The sequence below is a fragment of the Bos mutus genome, chromosome 25 (genome assembly GCF_027580195.1).
Source record: "Bos mutus isolate GX-2022 chromosome 25, NWIPB_WYAK_1.1, whole genome shotgun sequence".
NCBI classification, from domain to species: Eukaryota; Metazoa; Chordata; class Mammalia; order Artiodactyla; family Bovidae; genus Bos; species Bos mutus.
In genome coordinates this window covers 15,460,274-15,482,060 of record NC_091641.1, presented here as the reverse complement: position 1 = coordinate 15,482,060, position 21,787 = coordinate 15,460,274, and the positions used below count along the sequence as shown (strand labels likewise).

At 54.9% G+C, this 21,787-nt stretch overlaps 3 protein-coding genes across 4 annotated transcripts; 1 reads left to right on the top strand and 2 right to left on the bottom strand.

Moving 5' to 3' along the window:
- Window positions 1–364: 364 nt before the first annotated feature.
- CD2BP2 (CD2 cytoplasmic tail binding protein 2) lies at window positions 365–2,831 on the bottom strand. 2 transcript variants are annotated; one of them, XM_005888815.3, is made up of 7 exons: window positions 2,700–2,831; window positions 2,061–2,160; window positions 1,691–1,829; window positions 1,408–1,565; window positions 890–1,325; window positions 701–807; window positions 365–613 (listed from the first exon to the last, which is right to left on the bottom strand). In XM_005888815.3, the coding sequence occupies exons 2-7, from the start codon at window positions 2,133–2,135 to the stop codon at window positions 503–505; spliced, it is 1,026 nt and encodes a 341-aa protein (XP_005888877.2). In that variant the 5' UTR covers window positions 2,136–2,160; window positions 2,700–2,831; the 3' UTR covers window positions 365–502. The 2 variants fall into 2 exon arrangements, with proteins under 2 accessions (XP_005888877.2, XP_070218863.1); XM_070362762.1 differs by having other exon boundaries at window positions 701–804.
- Window positions 2,832–4,494: 1,663 nt separating this feature from the next.
- TBC1D10B (TBC1 domain family member 10B) lies at window positions 4,495–15,560 on the bottom strand. Its single transcript, XM_014482640.2, has 9 exons — window positions 14,269–15,560; window positions 11,044–11,143; window positions 10,666–10,773; window positions 10,458–10,564; window positions 7,126–7,240; window positions 6,946–7,011; window positions 6,537–6,726; window positions 6,051–6,205; window positions 4,495–5,962 (listed from the first exon to the last, which is right to left on the bottom strand). Exons 1-9 carry the CDS (start codon window positions 15,198–15,200, stop codon window positions 5,327–5,329), a joined length of 2,409 nt encoding a protein of 802 aa, XP_014338126.2. The 5' UTR covers window positions 15,201–15,560; the 3' UTR covers window positions 4,495–5,326.
- Window positions 15,561–19,142: 3,582 nt separating this feature from the next.
- MYL11 (myosin light chain 11) lies at window positions 19,143–21,632 on the top strand. The gene is made up of 7 exons (XM_005888813.3): window positions 19,143–19,212; window positions 19,825–19,920; window positions 20,172–20,247; window positions 20,477–20,581; window positions 20,697–20,775; window positions 21,294–21,342; window positions 21,433–21,632. Exons 1-7 carry the CDS (start codon window positions 19,210–19,212, stop codon window positions 21,535–21,537), a joined length of 513 nt encoding a protein of 170 aa, XP_005888875.1. The 5' UTR covers window positions 19,143–19,209; the 3' UTR covers window positions 21,538–21,632.
- The last annotated feature ends 155 nt before the right edge of the window (window positions 21,633–21,787 follow it).

The window sequence follows — 21,787 nt, the reverse complement described above, 5'->3', positions numbered from 1 at the left end:
TCAAGATTCCACTTCTGGGGCTCTATCCTATATTGGTTACAAGGCAGAACATCTTTGGTCCTAGGAGCCAAAGACCTAAGAACAGCAAAACAGGAACCCCCAGGGGATTCTGGAGAACAGCATGTGAGTGGAGAGATTTTTCAGTTGAGAACAAAGTCGGGATTGGGAGGCCACAGGACACCTGACAGGCCCGGCTCTGCCCCAAGGAGTGGGAAACAAAGGTGAGTTGGTTCAAGGGACCAGAGAGAAACTCGCAAGGAGGAAATTCATGAGAGGAAACACTAAGGGCAAGAACAAGTCCAAAGGGACCCGGAAGAGGTTCCCAGATCCAGCTTCTGGCCATCAGCACAGCCAAGGCCCCTAATACACAACTAAAGGCTTTTATTGGGAAAAGGAAGTTGACTGAAAAGTGGCCCCCAACATCTTCACTGCCTGAGGCAGCTGGGGCCTCCTCCACAGAGTCCAGCAAAGAAGGGACCACCAAACTGGGCCCTCAGGAGGCTCAGGTGTAGAGGTCAAAGTCAATCCGTTTGGAGTTGTAGAACTGGCCACCCGGGGGGTCCAGCTTCCGGCAATAAACGCCATCTGGGAAGTAGCCTTCGTTCACCCAGGTCTGCAGGAAGAGAGGGCAGAGGTGGGAGAGGACTGATGGGGTGGGGGGAGGGAGAGAAGAGGCACAGCAAAGTAAAGAGGAGCTTACCTGCATCTGGGTGCTGGTGAAGGGCCCGTACAGCTCAGCATCCCCTGTGTTCTCCCACTTATACTCCCACATCACATCCGCCAGACAATCTCCGGGTGACTCTACTTCTAAAATAACAGGCCAAGTCATTTGGGCCTCCAGTGGCCTGCCCCCTGTCCACAACCCCCCTCCTTTGCCCTTCAATCTTACCTTCCCTCTGGGCAGGGGTTGGGGTCTGCAGCTCCCCTTCCGCCACTTCCTCAGCAAACATGTCCAGGGAGGGGGGCGGTGTGGGGTCAAGGGGTCCCTGGGTCTGGCACGCCAACCCCTTCAGTCGCATGGCCAACCGTTCCCTTGTCTCCTGATACACTCCCAGGTTGCCCTGGGCCACCATCTGGTCGGCCAACCCGGAGAGCCGGTCAAGGCGCTGAGGGGAACTGGGCCGCCCGGGCCCCTTGCTGCCTTCTTTCCCTCCCCCTCGGGCTCCCAGACGCCTCAGTGCCCCAGCCACTGTCTCTCTTGGCAACATCAGTTCCAGAAGGCCCTCCAAGAGGGCTTGGGTGCTCATTGGTGTCTGGCCCAGGCTGTCCTCCTCCTCTGAGTCTGACGGTGGCCGCTGATCAGGTGGCCGCTCCCTGATCTTTACCTGCAATGGGAAAACACGAAGGTTTTATTTCTGACAAACTGCCAGCAAAGCCCAGGCCCAGATGCTAATCTCCGGGCCTCACCCAGTCGATGTTATCCAGCCAGCTGTCTCGGATTTGAGCATCCCGGTTCAGGAAATAGTTGCCGTCTGCATCAAAGTGGCCTTCCTCCATCTCTTCCTGCAAGTTGAAGGGTGTGATCCGCACACCTCCCTCACTGGGGAGCGTGGCTGCTTCCTGACCTGCACCCAGACAGACACAAGAATCCCATGCTAGGCGTGCAAGAGACAGGAGCCTCCCGTCCTCCACGACCCCAGAGGTCCCTGTTTGTTCCCCCAGCAAAAAGTCAATTCTTGGTACAGCTCACCTTCCACATCCTCTGAGGCCAAGATGTCATATTTGCTGGACCCTTCCTCCTCCTCCTCCTCCTCCTCATCGCTGTCCAAAGAGTGTTTGCCTTTGAAGCGGCTCCCGGGACCCCCTACCCCAGCTACAGGGTCCACCAACTGTGGGCAGGAGACAGAAGTTAAGAAAGAAGCATGTTACTGGCTATGACCCCAAATACTCTTAGGATCTACACTCAAACTGAAAATCTTGCAAAACCGTATCTCAGAAATACACGGAAAAGCTGGCCCTTCCCATCCTTTCTTTGTCCCTCCAATCTCTCTTCTGGCTTCTAATTTATTTTTTTTCTCCCCTCATTCCGCCACAGAACAGAGGAGTCTGGCCCCCCTCACCTTTTTCTTGGGGACACTGATTTCATCCTCGTCATCATCTCCCACGCCTTGGAAGGTCACTTTCCTCTTTGGCATGACTGGACAGAAGGGCTTTTCCAAACTGAGCAGAAAGGGTGCAGATTAAGGGAACTGGGTGAGCAGGCAACTCCCCGCGAGGGGGCCCCCTGCACAACAGATCTTTCACTTGGCGGGTACTAGATCCACTTTGGGAAGGGAGGGAGTACAGAATCAGGAGCCGAAAGGGGAGCTGGCAGTCCACAAACCCCGTGGGACTTGGCTTAGCATCTACAAGAGCCGCTGGAGCGGAGACCCAAGAGCGGACGGGCGGAGGAGCTCCTACGGGCAACCCCCACCCTAGACGAGAGGAGACGGGCTCCCCCACGTGACCACCCTTATTCCAGGCCCCAGCAGTGCTGGGCGCGATGTGCTTCGCGGGCAAACACCCGCTCCACCACCCCCAGCTTCCTCAGAACCCGAGGGGCCCCGGCGGACCCAGGACCTAGCGCCCTGGCAGCCCCGCTCCTCCCTGCGCCGAACTCCCAACTCCGCGGGGTGACTCCCAACTGTCTTGGGCTGTGTACAAATTAGAAAGGCGGCAGGGCCACGGGGACACCAGCAGTCCCGCCGGCACGCGCTCACCTAAGGATCCAGGAAAGGCGGGGGAAGAAAAGGAGAGGTTTTCACCAGGGCTACATCCGGGCCACCCGCCCGCCACCACCCGGAAGAGAACTGCCGAAGGCGTCGGGGAAAGCCGGAAGTGGCTTCACTCGGGTTAGAACAACAACTGAAGGAGCGGGCGGAAGTACGCGCCGCGTGGGGAGAGACGCCCCCTCCCAGAAGTGACGCGAGCCGTGTGGGGCGACTGTGGTGACAAGAGGGGACATTTGAACGCCCAGACCCTGATCGGACGAGGATGGCCGGAAGTGGGCTCGGTTTCCTCCTACAACAGTAGAGGCTCTGAGGAGAAAGGGGCGCCCAGGTTCATGATGGACGAACAAAGTCCCAGCAGGGCCGGTGGGTTCCTGCCCTAGTTTTCTCTTTCCCGGGTTGAGTCTCCTTTTCCCCACGGCTGGCTCTGCGCCCTTCATCATCTCATTAGAAACCCTGCCTTCCTGCTCTTGGCGTCCAGTTGTCCGTCCTTTGCTAGTCCGAGGTGTTGCCTTGCTCTTGTCCCAGAGGTTCTCCTGGAGGCTCCTGGGACACTTTCCGAACCCAGCTCCTTTTTAGGACCCAGGGGAAGTCTAAAATCAGCCGCCTCCTAGCCCCTGGGCAAGTTCCTGGTTTGTGAGGTGGGAAGAGTCAAAAATAGGAGAGGTGGCAGTGGCACCTGTTCCCGGTACCGAGGCCTGAAGTCCCTTGTGCCCTCATCTCAGGTAGGCCTGGGAAAGGACTGTAGTGGATATCCGCCCCCCCACCCCACCCCAAATAGGACCCCAGCCCTACAGTCCTGCCCAGGTTTTGTAATTTGGCTCAAGGGGTAGAGCTGAGGTTGGGAGGTGGGTGGGAGGTCCCTCTTGAGAACTCAAAGAGTTTGAATCCCTCTAGACCAAGACAGTGCCCAGAAAGAGCCTATTGGAGCCAGAGGAGGGCAGTGCGGGGGTACCCCAGATAACCAAATGAACCACTCCTCCTTTCTCTGCTCCTAGGGTTTCTTCCCACAGTGGGCTACCATGAAACTGCACCGAAAGTCCGTGCTCCGTTTCTTCCGTGGGTACAGAACACAGGCTCCAGACCGGGAGGGCATCCTGCTAAAGAAGGGGGCCCGAAATACCAGTTATCAGCGCCGCTGGTTCATCCTGCGAGGAAATCTCCTCTTCTACCTGGAACACCAGGCTGACCACACACCCCTGGGTCTCATCCTATTAGAGAACTGCCAGGTGGAGCCACGCCTTGGAGCCACAGAACCCTATGCCTTTACCATTCGGACTCCAGGGGGAGAAGGTGGGCGGGCCTACAGGCTGGCAGCAGAAAACCCGGAGGAGCTGAGAGCCTGGCTGTGGGCGTTGGCCGGAGCCACCTGGACGCGGCTGGCTGAGCTGCTACGCCCCCTGGAGGCCCAGTACCGGGAGCTGTGCCAGGCAGCTGGCCAAGAGCCCGGCTCACCCCAGAGGACTGTGGCTCCCTAGCCATCCCCAGGACCCTTTTCAGCTTCCAGGAGTTGCACGAGCACTTTGGAAAGGAGATCCGGATGCTGCAGGCTGTCCATAGACAGTTTCAGGAGGCCAGTGACAACGGAGGCAGCAGATCCCCAACAGGTGGAGGTGAAGCAGGAACTCAACAACTGTGTTGATGAGCGACTAATAGACTAAAGGCCCAAAGGTACCTGCCAAGACCAGTCAACAGCTTCCAGAGACACCCAGATCCTTGCTAACTCATCACTCCCTCCCTCCTTGTCCTTAACCCCACTCATCAAATAACAAAGCAGAAGACAGGCCCAGGTACAACAGCAGGTTCTTTTCTGGTTCCTCAAAGCGCCGCACAGGGTTGGGGCAGAGACAGAAGAACATGTAAACATTGGGTTCCACCCCCTGGAGCTCGGGGGAAGACCCCTTACCCAGGAAGGGTAAGGACTGGAAGGGACAAAGTGAAAGGCAGGGGCCCTGGTCAGACAAAGCAGGGGAGGCCTGAGAATACAGAGAAAGGTGGGTGAAGAGGAAGGAGAGCAAGGAGGGTGGTGGTGGGAGGTGGGAGACATTTCCTGTTCCAGTGCGTGTCCCCTTAAATAAACTAGAGTGCAAGAACACTGGGGAGGGGGAACCAGAGAACAGAAGGAGGAGTGAACACCCCCACCCTGCGCCAACCAGGTCCTCTGTACATAATTACAACACAGAGATGTCCAGAAGGAGAGCAAGAAGGGCCTGGGCCCCCAGCCAGGAGCTGGGGAGACAGGCAGGACTGAAGGGGGTAAAGGAACCCAGCTTCACTTCACGGGTAAGGGGAGTGACTGGAGTGTAAGAATCTGAAAACTGCTGACTCCCGCTGCCACAAGTCACCCCTGTGGTGACCAAAGGCCAATCAGGAGGGTGGCACCTGGGAAGGGACCCCAGTTGGGCCGAGCTGGAAGTGAGGTGTCCACTGCTTCCCCCCGTTCTCTGACTGTCCTGGCCACGTGGGGATCAGTGGCTGGCACGGAGACGGCGAACAAGCCACTTTCCTCAGAAAGAGGGACAGCCTGCCAAGGGTGGGCTGGGAGCAACACCCCAGGCTAGGTCTGCTCTTGACTGAGGGAAAAGAGGGGGCCACGCAGTCCAGCCCCAGGGCAGAGGTCAGAAGTACGCATCCTGCCGGGCCTCTGATGCTGAGGACCTGTCCCCGCCGTCCTGGGGGGCGGGCGGTCCATCTGCCTTTCGACGCAGCGAGAGCTTCCTGCCCTGGGCCTTCTTCTCCTGCTTCTGCCGCTCCTTCTCCTGTTTCTGCTGCTCCTTCTCCTGCTTCTGCCGCTCCTTCTCCTGCTTCTCCCGTTCTTTTTCCTGTTTCTGCCGCTCCTTCTCGCGTTCCTTTTCCTGTTTTTGCCGCTCCTTCTCCTGCCTCCGGGCCTCCTTGCTGCTGGGGGCCAGAGGGGCGCTGTTGCCAGTAGGCGAAGGAAGGGATGGACGCAGTCCCTCGGCGGTGACCACGGGCCCTGGGGCAGGCCCCGCGCTGGCCCTGCGGACGGGAGGGGGTGGGGAGGGGACCCCTCCACCTGCCCGGGAGCCCCGGCTCTTGAGGCCAGGGAGGCTGAGGAGGCTGGAGGAGGGGCCCAGGGGGGGCAGCTGCCGCCGGCGCTCCTCGTGGATGGCTCGGGAACCGTGTAATCTCCGTGAGGGCCGATACTGCAGCTCGCCCCGGGTCTCCAGCCACTTCTTGAGCTGGGCTGCGTTCTCTCGCTCAATCAGTGCTTCTGTCACTTGGAGGTTGGTCACCTAGATGGAGAAGACATGGGTACCAGGGTGAGGTGGGGGGTGGGGATCTACTGAAGCGGGTGTGAGGTACGCTAAGGCCAGGACCTACCTCATGCACCAGGAAGTCCTCCTGCATGCACTGCTGGGGCAAGTTCCGCAGCTGCTCCATGGTCTCATACATGCCTTGGCAGGAGCGCAGCTTTTCCACCGAGCCCAGCGTGTGCCGCAGCAGCACCAGGGCCACCCGGAAGATGATCTTGACGCCTGCAGGCCCAAAGAGAAGAGGCCATGGGTGATCAGCCTAGGGGTCTCAGCCTGGCCCGTGCACGCGGTACTCACAGCCCCCATCCCTGTGTATTGCTGACCCGACAGATGAGGAAATGGAGGCCTCAAGGAGAAAATGAGCTGCCATGGGTTTTAGGTTCCTGGGAGGTAAAGCAAGCTGTGGCTGGTGGCAGAGCCAGTAAGATCAAGTCTCAGTTTCTCCAGCCCCAAGATGGATCTCAGTGAAGCAGCCTTCCGTCAGCAGGCCCCACTCTGGCAGCCACCATGGAAACCCCAGTCCCCCTCCTGGCCTGCGTGGCTACAGAAGTACCTTCACAGAAGAACATATCCCAGACCCGGAGCACTGAAGCCCAGGGCAGGGTGCGGGCGAAGATGCACATGAACCACTCTGTCATGTAGAGCACGGGATCGATGCGCTGCCGTCGTAGGTGCCGATGCGCCAGTGGGGAGGCCCGGCGCAACAGGGCGAAGAAGATCTCTCCGTCCAGCTGAATGGCCTCCTGGAGATGGGATGAGCCATGAGAAGAGGCCCCTGGGTGTGGGCCCCCTGGGGTGGGACTGGTGCTGGCAGTTGGATCCCACCCATGAGGCGGGATGCTCAGCTCTGCAGAGGGCCCAGAACAGCCAGCCAGAAGGGCACCGGGTGAGGCAGGCCCAGCCCGCGCCGCAGTCCTAGGGACAAACCGTAGCCCCAGGCGCACCAGCCTCCACACACTCACCAGCCCTGCGCTGTAGTAACCAGGGAGGTACTTGTCGCAGATCTGCACCAGGCACCAGAAGGCTTGCTGAGAAGGACAAGAACAAGGAGGGAGGGGTGGGGCCAGAGGAACGGGGCAGGGAGCTCCCCCGTCACCCCTGCAGACCCGGCCCCTCCCCGACCAGGTCTGGCATCTGCTGACCTCGGCAGGCATGTGCATGAGCAACACCGCGGCCACGGGGGCCTGGGCCTGGCAGTAGCCCTCGTCAGGCCGGTAGATCGTGTAGGCCTTCAGGATTCGATACAGGTCCTGCTGCCTGTGGGCATAGGGAAAGACCATAGGGGCAATCACAGCAGTTGGGAGCTCCCTGTCCCCAAACAAACCCCCCACCAACCCCACCCCAGACTCCCCCAGAGCTTGTGCAGGATCAACCCCGGAGCTTTACCACCACACACCTGATCTAGCTACCTTCCTGATCCTGCCTCCTGAGCTTAAGCCAAAGTCTCAGATCATCACGGAGGCTTTCTCCCAGGTTCCAGCCTTCTACCCTTGCTGCACACCCACGTGCTCCCTGCCCATTCCCCACGCAGGCTCTGCTCTCTCTCCATCTGCCACCATCCGTAAACCCTCAAGGTCACCTTCTCCAGGAAGCTCTCGACAACCGCGGCATCGGCCCTCCTCTGGCACTGTCTGCGTGCTTTAACCTCCCGGCAGGCACTCTCCCAGGGCAGGGCCCGCCGTATCTGTCTGACTGGATTTCATCAGTTTCCCCCCAGGCCAGGGCCTTGGTTCTCATGGAGTCCTGGGAAGCCAGCTGGGCCTCAGATTTTCCTCTTATCTCTGCATCCAGAAGAATACACTCTGCCCCAGATCTGTCCCTTTTGCTTGAGGGTGCTCCATGGCTCCCTCCATGGTATGAGGGAACTCCAACCCCTCAGCTCCCCATTAGACAGCAGAGGGCCCGCCACCCCTCCCCACGGCTGGTCGTCACATCCATCAACACTACATTCTGGATTTCACTCGTGTCTAGGCCTTCTTTCCACCTCCACAGTTACTGAGCAGCAGCCCTTCATCTCTTAACTAGGGAAATGTTCATAACCTCCCAGATCCTCTCCCTGCCTCCAGTCACACACTCCTGACCACAGCTTACAACAGTGTTTCTCAAAATTCAGTCACTGAAGTGTGACCTTCATTTGTGCTTTATCTGCACCCTGCCCCACTGTTATTTTTTCTCTACTTTGTAATAACATCCATGAAATGACAGGTTTGATATACTAGTTATTTCACCTAATATGTATTAAATATGTAACTTCCACAAGCTCTCACGCTACTTTGACCCATCTGCCTGATTCTGTGCCTCTGCCTCCTCCCGCTGCTATGAGTGAACTATTTGTGAATCTGACCAACCACAGCCTTTCCACTGGGTCCCATCCCCTCTTGCCTACATAGGCCATCCTTCCAGCAACCTTCCGATCACTTGTGTATCATCCATTTTTCTCTAACTACAGATGCTGGCAGCATACCAACATGTCAGCTTATAAAAAATAAAAAAATCTATCTATCCAACTTTCTCCTCTGAATATCACACCATTTCTTTCCTGCCTGTTCAGGCAAACCCACCCAGAGTACAGACTTGCTATCCTCAGTTTCTTTCCTCCCATCCTCCAGTTGGACTTTAGTCCTTGCTCCACACAAAACCGCTTTTATCAAGGTCACCAATGACCTCCACATTGCTAAATCCGGAGGTCAGTTTACAGATTTGACTTGAGTCGATCCATCAGCAGCACTTCAAAGAGCTGATCCTGAAACTTCTCTTCACTTTCCTTCCAGGAAACACTCTCCTGGTTTTCCTAGCTTTTTCCAGTCTCCTTTACAGGTCCTTTCCCATCTTCCTATTCTTGAAACATTAGCACTGTAGGCTCAGTCTCTGAACACCTTCCTTTCATACCTACACTTCCTGCTTTGATGACCTCATATAGTCCCACGGGTGAGATCTGGTCCCATCTAGAGGCAGACATCTCTCAACTTCCAATTTATCTCCAGTTTAAATCTCTCCCAGACTTCTCTGGTGGTCCAGTGGTTAAGACTCCACACTCCTAGTGCAGGGGGCACAGCTTTGATTCCTGGTTGGGGAACTAAGATTCTACATGCCAAATAGCATGACCAAAAAAAAACCTCTCCCTGGATGTTGTGTATATTGTATATCCAGCTTACCTGGCATCTCACCTGGATGTCCAGTGAGTATTTCAAACTTCACATTCACAAAATGAGTTCCTGATATACCCCTCAAGGTTACTTTTCCCCATCTACCCATATCAATATATTGTAACTACATTCATTCTAGTTTCTAAGACCAAGAACCTTAAGAGTCTTCCTTATCTACTCTCTCTTCTACTCTCTCTCTCACACACCACTCCACATCTAATCCACTGGCAAATCCTTTTGGTTCTACCTTGAAAATATATTCAGAGTTCAACCCCTCCTCCCCACAGTTCCACTGCTACCACCCTGGTCTATCTACCATTGCCTCTGTCTGGGATTATGGCAACAGTCAACCTGGTCTCTGTTTCTGCCCTTGTCTCCAATCGTCTATTCTCACCACAGCAGCCAGAACAATCCTAGGGGTTTTTTTTGGCAGAGTTGCACAGTATGTGGGATCTTAGTTCCCAACCAGGAATCCCAGGAATCAAACCCATGCCCCCGGCAGTGGAAGCATGAGTCTTAGCCACTGGACCACCTGGGAAGTCCCAGAATGATTCTTTTAAAACACAAGTCAGATCAGGTCACTTGTAACCCCATATCCACTCACGTTCTCTATTGGCCTTTCTTGCTTTAAACTCTTCTATTTATCACCATTGTACATACAACATATTTTCATTCTTTGTTGTCTATCCCTACTGAAATATAATAAGCCTGGAGAGGGCAGGAATTTTTATCTTTCATTCACTGCTATCATCTGTAACTAAAACAATACCTAGAAGATAGCAGGTGCTTGATAAGCACTTGCTGAGAGGATGAACTTACTGTTAAAGTTTATCCACGTGCTCCCACATGGAGCTGAGAACCATCTAAAAACATCTGGCACACTACTAGGGAGCGATACATAGACTTCTTGAGGAAGTCTGGCAAACAGAACAAAAATCGAACGGCCCTGGCACAGCATTTAAGGGCCCTTAACTACTTTGCCAGCTTCAGCAGCTCTATCCAATGCCACTGCCCAGACAGAGCTTACATAACCCCCGAGCCAGGAAAAACCCTGCCCCTTGCTCTGCTTCTATCTATCCTTCAAAACCTCACTCACATGCAACCTCCCCATTGAGGCTTTGATGTGTCCCACCTCCCCGTCACCAGTACCCCCACACCTCTCCCCCATCACCCCAAGTCAGTGTCTCCCTCCCTGGACCCATCCTTCAGTATGTCTTAATACTCAACTCATGAAAGACCACTCCTGCAGAATTCCTGGAAGGCAAGAACTGTTTTAAGCCCAGCCCTGCATCCACCCACCACGGACTCACACAATCAGGTTGCCTTACCCGTGCCCGCCTCGAGCAGCAAACATCTCGTGGAAAGGGAACTGGCGGTGCAGGTCCTTCTCGATCACATCCAGCCACTTAGGGTCCCCAGGAGCTCGTTCCAGCTCCTGCAGTGGGACAGCTGAGATTACCTCAGACTCTGGGGGTATGGATGATGGCCCTCACACAGACTGTGTCACATAGCCCCACACCCTGGAGCTGTGCGCACCTCAAACTTGCCCGGGTTCTGCTCCAGGAGTTCCTTGCTATTGGACAGGTATTGCCAGGCCTTGGCTCTGAGGGAGGAGGGGATCCCCTTCCGGCAACGCAGCTTCACCTAAGGCAGGGTGGCCAGCAGGGGAACAGCTTCAGGGATAGCCACAGCCTCCAAGCCTTCCCCTGAAGCCCTCAGGCTCCCTGGGACACCTGACCTGGCCTTCTATCTTTTAAAGTTACTCCTTCCCCAGGCCCAAGAACCACCTACCCGCAACATGGTCCAGAGAGCAGGTAAGATCAGGTTCCTGGGCTTCCCCAGAGCCCATGGGCCCACCCTGTCCTCCCCACCCCTACCACATCCACGGCCCTGCCCACCACAGCCTTCTCAAACCTTCTGGAAACGCCGTGACAGCCACTTATCCCAGTGACTGAACATCTCCAGCCATTTGAGCTCCCGCTGCCGAGCCACATCCACAGGAATGGAGCTTTCTCTGAGGATATGGGGAGTAGGAAAAAAGTCAGTAGCAGCAGTATAAATCCTGATTGCTGGAGGAACTGAGGCAAGCCACCTCCCAATCTCCAACGAGAGCCCAGACCACAAACACATTCTGTGAGCTATCAACACATCAGGATGTCTGGTCACTGGGCCCTTCAAGGCCCTAATTCACCACACTGAAAGAAATTCCTTTTGGACGGAATCTCCGAACAGAGATCACATTCTCATGTTGGACCTCTGTACAGAGGCTGTGTTCAAATCCCACTTCTGACACATAAAAGTTGGGGAGAGAGTACAGGATATATATAAAGTATACTTTGTACTGGGGCTTCCTGGGTGGCTTAGGTGGTAAAGAACCTGCCTGCAACGCAGGAGACACAGGTTCGATCCCTGGGTTGGGAAGATCCCCCCTGGAGAGGGGAATGGCTACCCACTCCAGTATTCTTGTCTGGAGAATTCCATGGACAAAGGAGCCTGGCAGGCTACAGTCCATGGGGTCGCAAAGAGTCAGACACAACTTAGCAGCTAACACTTTCACTTTCACTTCACATATTTTGCATTAGATCTTCACCACTTACTCACTGTGTGGCCTTGGGCAAGTCATTCTCTAAGCCCCAGTTTCCTCATTTGTAAGATGGAGGAAAAAACAGTATCACCTAGCACGGCCTCAGTGAGTAAACAGCAATTATTATCCACAAAATTAAACACAGAACAAATATCTGTCTCCTTAGAAGCCACTGAGTTTCCTTCTACCAGACTCTTGAGATCCCTTGAACCATCTGCAATTTCCTCTACCTCCTCCTCCTTGGAATCACCCCAGATTACCAAGCAAATGAAGCTCTCCTTGCACTGCCTGCTCACTGTTCTAGCAAAGCTTCACTCACACTCAAAATACCGCATCAGTCTTAAAACAGTTACTTGGAGGAGCCAGCACTAGGTGAGTGGAATGGAAGAAAATGCATGTTCCCAGATAGACCTGAGCTCAAATCCCACTTGTCCCTTGGAAACTGGGGAGTCTTAGTAAGTGAGAATCAAGTCTCTTCCTTATCTGTTAAAAGGGATGCCACTGCCTACATCACCAAGTTAGAAGAGGACTACTGAGAAACTGTATATAAAGGACTGTTAAATGGAAGGTTTAATGTTAGTTTCTTTTGTCCCAGAAGCTCCTTAAACTGAAAGGTGATTTCTCATTAATCTCTATCTTAAAAGTCTAAAGGCCAAACTCTACTAAAGGCCAGGAGGAGTAAGATCCCTTTCCGGCCCTCGAAATGTCAGAAGCTAGCAGAGGGATGACTGCAATGTGATGAGGGAAACGCAATGACAAAGATGCACTGAAGAGGCAGCTAACTGAAGTAGGGGCAACAGATATCAGAGGTTTCCTGGAGGAAAGGACATCAGAGGGAAGCCATGAAGAACTGAGTAAAAGATGGCAGGAAAAGACCAGGAGAAGGGCATTCCTGGCTGATGATACAGCCTGAGTATGCAGGGAGAAAGACCACAATCACTTCAACAGGACACAGCCCACAGCACATGGTGAAAAGTGGTGGGGAAGAGGACCAGAGAGGCTGTCAGGGCTGATAATGAGGAACCTGTGTCCAGGCTAAAGCTTAAACTTTATCCTGTGGACAGTGGGGAGCCGCCAAAAGCTTGTAAGATAACGTGCCCCACGGTCAGCCTGACCTCAGAAGTAGATTCTGCCAGCGTGAAGATGGATTTTAGAAGGACAAAATCACAAAGCTGAGAGTTAGCACCCAGCACAGTGCCCGGTACACAAGAGGGGCTCACTAAAATCCAATTCAATCCAAGTTCCTTAGGGCAGGATAGCTCGGAGGAGAGCACCATAGGTCACGCGGATCCAAATGATTTGAATGGGGCAATTCACTCGATTGCTCTAATCCTGTTTCTTCATCTGTGAATTAGGTACAACAATGTCTCCGTCATGCATGGGAAAGCACCAGCCTTCCCCGCACAGGACCGTGAATGTTGATGTTCGAAGATTTTCTGAAATTTTGTTGTTGTTGTTGGATTATACACCCTGCATTCTTTAGAATACCCTCCCACAGGGCTTCCCCCAACTGACCCCAACACATACAGCCATGACTAAATCCTCCTCGTTCTCCACAATTCAGATCAGTCTGGCTGAATTCCCAGCCTGGGCACAAGATTCCCTCCCCTAGGTGCTCACAAAACCCCGTGATGATCTCCAGGCTAAACCTAACATATGATGTCGAAACCAACGGTTTAAGTATTTGTCTCTCCCTCTAGATGATGAGCACCTTGAAATGCCTATTTGATCCTTAGTACCCAGCACAGGGCCTGGCACCGGGGTTCTCTGGCAAAGCTGTACACTGAACTGACCAGCAGGTTAAAGGGGTACAGGACCAATGGGCAGCATCCAAAGAGAGGAAAGGAAGAAGTCAGAAGTAATTACACCCCCACCTTAGGAGTGACTCAGGCGCCTGGAGGGAACTAGGAAAGAGTAAGCCCGGCTAGGGAGATGAGGAAATGGGGAAGAGGCCTCCCCACCCCCTTTCCTTCAGTGAAAACACAAGCCTGCTCTTCTGTTTCACAGAGATGCCCTGCCTTCAGGTCTCTCTTCCATCACACTTCCCCAACTCATCACCCCATCAGACCTAGGGCTACCGGGGACAGGTGCTTGCATCCCTCCAGACTTTGCCCCTAAGGGACCAACAATCTCTATCAGAACCCCGGTCTGGTCAAACCTCCAGACTATCCGGCCTGTAGCTGGAGACTCCCATCAAGGAGCTGTGACAACCGGAGTATCATCTCATTCTACCTTTCACTTCATAGAGGAGGCAAGTGAGGCCCTAACTCCAATGGAGAAGGCACTCACTCGAGGGCATGCAACACACCACCAAAGGCAAGGCTTAGACTCAAACCCAGAACTCCTGACACCTGGTCTGAAACCTTAACAGGCTGGTGCCACAGAAAACCTCAGGATGCTCTAGGCAGGATAGGATCCTTAAGCATCCCACTCCCACTGGTCACTCCCTGGATCCTCAGAGGAGGATGCGCTGAGACAGTGTAGGCAAGGTGTATCCTTTCCTCCCCATCCCGCCCCACCTCTGCTTCCTTGAAACAGGCCCACTGGGTACTCACAGGCTGCCTGAATACTGGCTGCCCCCAAGGAAGCCGTACTTGTCCGTCTTGCGCAGAGCCAGACCGTTTATCTCAGAGTCTGAGCCCATGGAGCTCACATCATCCGCCAAGGACTCCAGGGTCCCAGACATGAGGCTCACGGAGTCCAAGTAGCTCAGGGTGTCTGGGGCCTGCCCTCGAGGCCCAGAGATGCCAGGTCCCAGGCTGGACATGGAGCCTAGGTCCTGAGAGTTTTCAGCGGGCTCCGGAGCTGGGGTCACCGTCACGACAGCTACCTGGGCCTCACATGTCCCTGGAGGGCCTGTGCCAGGCCCTGAAGGGTCCTCGGGAGCCTCTCCGGTTGATGCTGATGTTGCTGCCGCAGCTCCATGTCCACTTGTCACCTGTTCTGCTGTCACAGCTGCAATCCGTGCAGTCACACCTGAGGCCACTGTGGTTCCCGGCTTGGGGGCGAGAGGGGGTTTGGCTGTCAGGGCCCCAGGAGCCGTTCTTGAAGGGGTCCTGGTGAGGGTCCCGGGTCCAGGATCGGGTGAGGTTATAGCCTCCTCCGTCTTCGGAGGGTCTGCCCCTGGGGCCTGAGGCACGGACATCTCGGCTCCAGCCACAGCCTCGGGCACCAAGGGCTCCGGGCCGGAGACCTGCGCCCTGGGGGCATCGGGTGAGGCCTCCAGAGTCAGTCCCACCTCCGTGCTGGCTGTGACCGTCGGGCCGGGGACCGAGTCTGAGGTCTGGGTCAGACCCGGTACCCATGCGGGCCGCGCCTCCCCGGGGGCCACCAGGGTGACCGGGGCCGAAGTGGCCGTGGTCACTGGCGGCCCCGGAGCCACCACCAGGACGGGCCCGGCCCGAGAGCCGCGGGGCGGCGGCGAAGGGGCCGCGGGGGCGCCATGACGGCGCGGCGGGGCCACCAGGGGCGCCGGGCCCGTCTCCATGTCCGCGGGCCGCCCCTCACATCCCCCCGCAGCGGCGGCCGCAAAAGGCGCCGCCCCTCAGGCCGCTCCGCGCCGCCCGCCGAGGAAGGGGAGAAGGCGAAGGGCGCGGCCCGGCGCGCGCCGGGGTCGAGGGCGGCGCGCGGGCGGTTGCCCAGCGCGCGGAGCCGGGGAAAGGGTCCCGGGTCGCCAGGCGCCGGGGTCTCGCTCGCGCCCTCTACCTCCCTCTCGCACTCTCGCCGCCGCCCCCTCCCTCCCGCTTCGGGCGAGCGGCCGACCTCGCGCCTGCGCACACGCCCCGGTGCCGGCCAAGGGGCCTGCGTCTCGGCGCTTTACGCCTGCGCACGGGCAGTCCCATCGCGCTCCTTTTTTCTCCCGCCTCGTCAGAGGTCTTGGACGAATAATAGGAGAGAGGGAACTGGGTTTCTGCCAATCGTTGGGAGGGTGGGTGGGGCTGGAGGTGGGAAGGGGGTGGGTAATTTGGGAAGAGGAAACAGAGAAGGCGGAGGGTTATAAAACCAATGAGAGGACGGGTGAAACCTAGAGGAGGCGGGACGAAGGGATTAACTAATAGAAAAGCGGAAAGCCGAACCTCCTGGCCAATAAAGATGACTGAAGAGTGACAGACCGTGGAAGGAGGCGGGTGCTGTGCGAGAAGAGGCGGGCCTACCTAAAAAAGAATGGTTAAAAGGGAGCCAATGAAAAGGGAAGTGGGCGGAGGTCAGGTTGACAGACAGAGATAGCTATTTGGGCGACGACAGACAGCATCCGCAGTCAATAGCAGCTGAGGGATTCTTTGGGTCTTCCAAGAAGGTCTGGAAGGAATGACAGCTGCGAGGGGCGGGCCAAATTTGCGATTAATTTGCCTCATCAGCCAATGAATGCATCCTCTCACTTTAGCAATAAGGGAGGAAGAGAGACAGCTGTCTCAGCCAATGGCAACATCCAAAGGAAAGGGGTGCTACCAGCAGGCGGTGCCAAGCCAGGGATGTCGGTGACAACCGGAGACAAGCGCGGGAGGGGGTGACAGTTGGGGACAGCGCGGAGAGGGGCGGGGTTCGGGGGCATTGGTGAAACCCTTAGCCAATAAGCGCCACGCTGTCCTGCCTGAGTCCTCTCTTGGGCCAGTTCTCCTTTCAGCTCCCAAACCCACCACGGGGCACTTGATTAGGTGCTCTCTGATCAAGTACTCTTGCCCTTCACTCTGTCTCTAATTCTTATCCCAGTCCGCTACAAACCCCAGGTGACTATAACAAGAGCCCCCAAATCCTGTAAGTGACTCATCCTTCTGGATCCACCATTTCCTGCGGGTATCCCAACCCCTAGGTCCCTGTCCTCAGATCCATCTATCTGAGCTCCTCCCAGAATCCAGGCTCCAGTTCCTCAGAACTCATCCTCCGAGTGCCCCCTCCATTCTAGTGGGGATCCCAGACCCCAAATCATGGATTCCCACTACGATGAACTCCCATATCTCTGTTCTTATTCTTTGGAGGATGCAGAACAAACCCTCTGGACTCCTCTCTCCTCATTGATACACAGTTCTGTGCTCCTCCTTCTCTGCTAGGAAACCAGACCCTAATCTCATAATCCCCCTACTCCCCCCGTACCCCACCCCAGGCTACCCTAGACCACAAACACAAAGCCCAGATTTTACCAGCCCCTCCTCTCTCTGGGCTCCATCTCCCTGGGGCCCAGGATTCAGGATTCATCCCCAGAAGGGCTCCAATTTCTGTGCAAAATCCACCATCCTGAAATTTCAGTCAGGCCTAGCTAGCTCTCAGTTTCCCAGTTCCTTGGTCTCTGAGTTCTCTGAGGCTCCTTTCCCCAGCTCAGACTCAGATCCTGTGAACTCCAGTGTCTGAGATCTGCCGTTCTTGATCTCATTCTCTTCAAACTCCCCACTTTGCATTAGGCCCAAGCTTCCTAAGCACTTCCTCCATTCCCCTCTATTGAGTTCTCCTCCCCTCCCACAACCCAGTAAGAAGTGGGCTCTTCCCTGTGCCTGGACCCCCATGGTAACCTTATAAGGTGAGGCAGCTGTCAACTGAGGCAGGGAGGGGCCAGTGCAGGAGGCCAAGGGCAGCTGCTAAGTTTAGGGTGGCTCCTTCTCCCTTCTTAGAGACAACAGGTGGTTCGACCTCAGTGCCCAGAAAAGAAACTGTCTTAGAGGCATTGGCATGAGTCTGGAGGAGGGAGTAGGGCGGAGGCAACTTCTTCAGGACATCAGGTCCTAAAGGGAGCAGGAGGAGGAGGAGACACAGGTGTCCTTGCCAACCTTGAACCTTCTGGGGCTTCCTCAGCCACTATTTCCCCAGACCTCCACTGTATGGAATGGACAGGCTCTGAGGCCCAGAGGGTTGGGAGAGGGGACCTCAAAATCTCACAGTCAACCAAGCTGGTTCTTGCCCAGATTGGAGAGAGAAGCCATTGGCCATCCAGCCACCAAGGTGGAGGTGATTAATTCGCTTCTCTCTTGGTGTCTTTGACTCCCTTCCTCTTGAGTTCCAACTTTTACATCCATATCCAAAAAAGTGATTATAGACTCACACTAGACCATGTCCTTCTCCTGTTTCAAAACTTTTCAAGGCTCTCAAGGTCTCAGCCCTCAGTCTGGCATTGAAGACCCTCCAATCTCTGGTGTCCAGGCCCTTGTATCCTCTGCTCAAGCCCCATCCCAACTCTGGCGAGCTGAACACTTCTGATCTTTGATTTTTCCAGGGCTTTGTCCATCCTTGCCCTCCACTTAGCATGCCTGTTCCTCCACTTCTACCTGACACTTCCAGCGGCCTTCATAAGGTCACTTCAGTACTCCTACACAGGCCTGCTATGCCCTCTACTTCTATATTCCAACTGGTGCGTCATTTTCTGCATTAACCCTCTCTCCACAGCTAGACTGTAAGTTCTACCAAGGCAGGGCCTGAATATTAATCGTAATGATTGTAAGAATTCCCTGGATGTCCAGTGGTTAGGACTCCAGGCTTTCACTGCCGAAGGCCCAAGTTCAATCCCTAGTCAGGGAACTAAGATCCCACAAATTGTGCAGTGCTACCAAAAAAAAGAAAAGAAATTATAATGATCATACATCACTAATTGTTTCCCAATATGTTCACATCCACAAGTTCTTTGGCCTGGGAATTACCTTCCCATTTTACAGAGCCGGAAACCAGGGCCCAGAGAGTTGGAACACAAAACCCAATGTCACAGAGGAGACTCTCTGCTCCAGGCTGTCTAGTCTCTTCATACTTAGTGATTCCATGCCCCACATCTTCCCTCACAGACTCCCCTCTCTCCTTGAAGGGGATGTAGAAGACTTCCTGATCCTTCAGCTTCCCCAGATAGCTCTCTCCCACTTTTAACCTCCGTCACTACCCAGACACATACATACTCTTGACTGTGAACTCCACAATGGAGGAGGACTGTGTTTGTCCAAGTGCACCCACGTGGTGCACTTGGAGGGACAGCAAGGGGTGTCTTTGGTCAGCCTTCAGCCTCCCTTCTCCAATGCCTCCATGTTTGATCAGACCCAGATCCAGGAGTTCAAAGAGGTGAATATGGGGAGAAGGGAGACTGAAGTATGGTCCAGTGCCTGGTACACCATTGATGCTTAATAAATTTACTGGGTTTAAACCTTGCAGGGATGCAGGAGCCTGGTTCCTCTCTCTCCTAGTCCTGTGTCTCAGCCTGGGCCCTCTCTGAAATCTGGCACATTCCAGCCTCCTTTGGGGAGTAAGAACATCCCTTCCTGCTCAGGTCCTAGTGAGACATGCAGCCCAAGACACCCTCCCTCCTTTGTCCCTCCCTAGGCTCCAGCTGCTGCTGGCCCTCCAAGAAAGGAGAGGCCCTGAGCTGGGCTATTTTGGTATCTGGGGTGGGCACCCACAGGGCTAAGGTTACAGTGGTATGTTAAGGGCTCCCTGGGGCAGGACTATATAACTCCAGAGGGAGTGCTCCAGACGGACTCTCTGCTCCCTTCCAGCCAGAGCCACTGCCTTGCCCACAGGAGACCTAAGACATGGTGAGTGAAAATCCCCCAGCCCAAGCTCAGATCTCTCAGACCTCAGGGAAGCCTCACCCCTTGAAAGAAAGGAGCTGGTTCCAAGTCTGGCAAGAGGAAAAAAGATGAATCTTCCCTTTCTTGGTATCGTTAATGGGGAATATATAGAATGATGCCCTAAAGGACCCAACCAAGGATAATCTGCCCAGACACTCCACTCTCAGGAGCCTAGTCCCTCTGAAAGCACACTCCTCCACCTTCCTAAATCCCCTGGAACCAGCCAGGCCAGGATTCCCACTCCCATTTTATAAATGAGAAGGTAGAGTTTCAGACAAGGTGAATAAGTGGATCAGGGACACACAGCAAGTCTAGGACTCAGAGGAGCCAGGCTCAGGGCACTCAGAAGGCAAGAAACATTTCAGTTGTTGGGTAGGGTGGAAGGATGGGTACTTGAGGGCTTCAGATAGAAATCTGACAATCAAACTGAAACAAGTCCCCTCAGCAAAGAGTCGTAAGGAAGGGGAAGCCTAGAGCCAGAAGAGTTGCTTTAGAAGAATGAACTCAAAGAATCCACTGCCTTCAGAGGAGTAAGGATGGGTCCACGAACCCCTCTGCCCAACCCTCACCTTTCAGGCACCCAAGAAGGCCAAGAGAAGGGCAGCGGCAGAGGGCGGAAGCTCCAGTGTCTTCTCCATGTTTGATCAGACCCAAATCCAGGAGTTCAAGGAGGTAAGTGTGGGCAGAAGGGAGACTGAAGGCTGACCAAAGGCACCCCTTGCTGCCCCTCCCCCACCCCTCCCTGGAATGTGCACCTGTTTGGGGGAAGGAGAAGGGCTTAGATTCCTTACTCCCCTCCCTGCTTGGAGTGTAAGAGGACCTCTGGCTGGCAACCAGAATCTCAGAATCTGATCTGCCTGGAATAAGGATGCTGAAACTCAGCCACGGGAGACCTAATCTCTCCTTGCCTCTGCCCTCCACAGGCCTTCACAGTAATTGACCAGAACCGGGATGGCATTATTGACAAGGAAGACCTGCGGGACACTTTTGCAGCCATGGGTGAGCTGCCTCCTCTACCTGGAAAGATTCAAGGCTGCAGAGTCCTGGGAGTTCAGCAGCTGTGGGTCCCAGTCCTGCCAGGCCACCTTGGGACTCAGTCTATCCAGGATAAAATTGGATGGGATAAAAAAAAAAAAAAAAATGGATGGGATGATCTGAATTTATAGGAAGCATTATTCTCTGGCCGCAAGACCCCACTCCAGCCCCTGCTTTCCCAACCCTGTTCCAGGGCGTCTTAATGTGAAGAATGAGGAGCTAGACGCCATGATGAAGGAAGCCAGTGGGCCCATCAACTTCACTGTCTTCCTGAACATGTTTGGGGAGAAGCTCAAAGGTGAATGAAGTATGACGTGTCCTTGGTCCAACCCCTCAGCTGCCTCTTCTCAGAACTTTCAGGGACTGACCCCTTAGCAACCTTTCAGCTACATGTGCCCTCTGACCCCCTCTAGGTGCCGACCCTGAGGATGTGATCACTGGAGCCTTCAAGGTCTTAGACCCTGAGGGAAAAGGCACCATCAAGAAGCAATTGTAAGTGACACTCTCCAGCTGCTCCCACACAGAAAGCCTCTTTCAATTCCCACCAAGAATAGGCACTGCCAGGGATAAGGGTGGCTCAGACAGTAAAGAATCTGCCTGCAATGCGGGAGACCTGGGTTTGATCCTTGGGTTGGGAAGAACCCCTGGAGGAGGGCATAGTAACCCATTCCAGTATTCTTGCCTGTATTCGAGAATTCAAGAATCCCTTGAGAAGCTCTTCAGAGGAACCTGGCAGGCTACAGTCCATGGGGTCTTAAAGAGTCGGACACGACTAAGCACGGCACAGCACAGGGATAAGGGAAAAATCAGGACTGTGGAAATGGGCGATGGGACACAGGAAGAAGGGCAAAAGGGGAGGCCAGAGTGTTTGGGAGACCAATGAGGAATCCAGAGTGACCCTGGTTTTCAAGACGAGACTGGGAATGGCAAGGGGGATGAGGTGGGAGGGCATGGAAAGGAATCACAAAGTCCAATCTCAAACCTCCTGTATATCAATCACCTCTCTCCAGCCTGGAGGAGCTGCTGACCACTCAGTGTGACCGCTTCTCCCATGAAGAGGTGAGTGGAGGAGGGGTCTGGGAGAAGCGGAAGGATGGGGGAAGGGGAACGTAAGGAACCAGTTGGTGATACTCTGCCTATTTTCCGCAGATCAAGAACATGTGGGCTGCCTTCCCCCCCGACGTGGGCGGCAACGTAGACTACAAGAACATCTGCTACGTCATCACGCATGGTGACGCCAAGGACCAGGAGTAGAGCGGGCCCTTTTCGGTCTCTGCTAATCAACACCTTCCTGCCAGTCCGACCTCCCCACCCAGACTCCTAATAAATTGAAAGGGTCTCATTTCTTATCCGCGGCGCCTTCAGTGCGTTTGTGCGAGTGGGACTCAGGTGGGAGGCTGGGCAGACACACTGGCACGAAAGGAGTGCCCAGCAAATGAATGAATAAATAGTGGCCCGGAGGCCTGGGTGGAGCGGTTCCACCCGCTAAGCTCGCCACTTATTC

What these genes read in the sequence shown, in the direction of transcription:
- CD2BP2 (XM_005888815.3), bottom strand. Translation starts at nt 2,135, where the DNA reads ATGCCAAAGAGGAAAGTGACCTTCCAAGGCGTGGGAGATGATGACGAG. An exon ending in GGCTGGATAACATCGACTGG is followed by an intron (nt 1,326 to 1,407) that starts GTGAGGCCCGGA and finishes TTCCCATTGCAG; the next exon opens with GTAAAGATCAGGGAGCGGCC. An exon ending in TCACCAGCACCCAGATGCAG is followed by an intron (nt 614 to 700) that starts GTAAGCTCCTCT and finishes CTCTTCCTGCAG; the next exon opens with ACCTGGGTGAACGAAGGCTA.
- TBC1D10B (XM_014482640.2), bottom strand. Translation starts at nt 15,200, where the DNA reads ATGGAGACGGGCCCGGCGCCCCTGGTGGCCCCGCCGCGCCGTCATGGC. An exon ending in TGTCACGGCGTTTCCAGAAG is followed by an intron (nt 10,774 to 11,043) that starts GTTTGAGAAGGC and finishes ACCCTGCCTTAG; the next exon opens with GTGAAGCTGCGTTGCCGGAA. An exon ending in GGATATGTTCTTCTGTGAAG is followed by an intron (nt 6,206 to 6,536) that starts GTACTTCTGTAG and finishes TTGGGCCTGCAG; the next exon opens with GCGTCAAGATCATCTTCCGG.
- MYL11 (XM_005888813.3), top strand. An exon ending in GTTTGGGGAGAAGCTCAAAG is followed by an intron (nt 20,582 to 20,696) that starts GTGAATGAAGTA and finishes GACCCCCTCTAG; the next exon opens with GTGCCGACCCTGAGGATGTG. An exon ending in GGCACCATCAAGAAGCAATT is followed by an intron (nt 20,776 to 21,293) that starts GTAAGTGACACT and finishes ACCTCTCTCCAG; the next exon opens with CCTGGAGGAGCTGCTGACCA.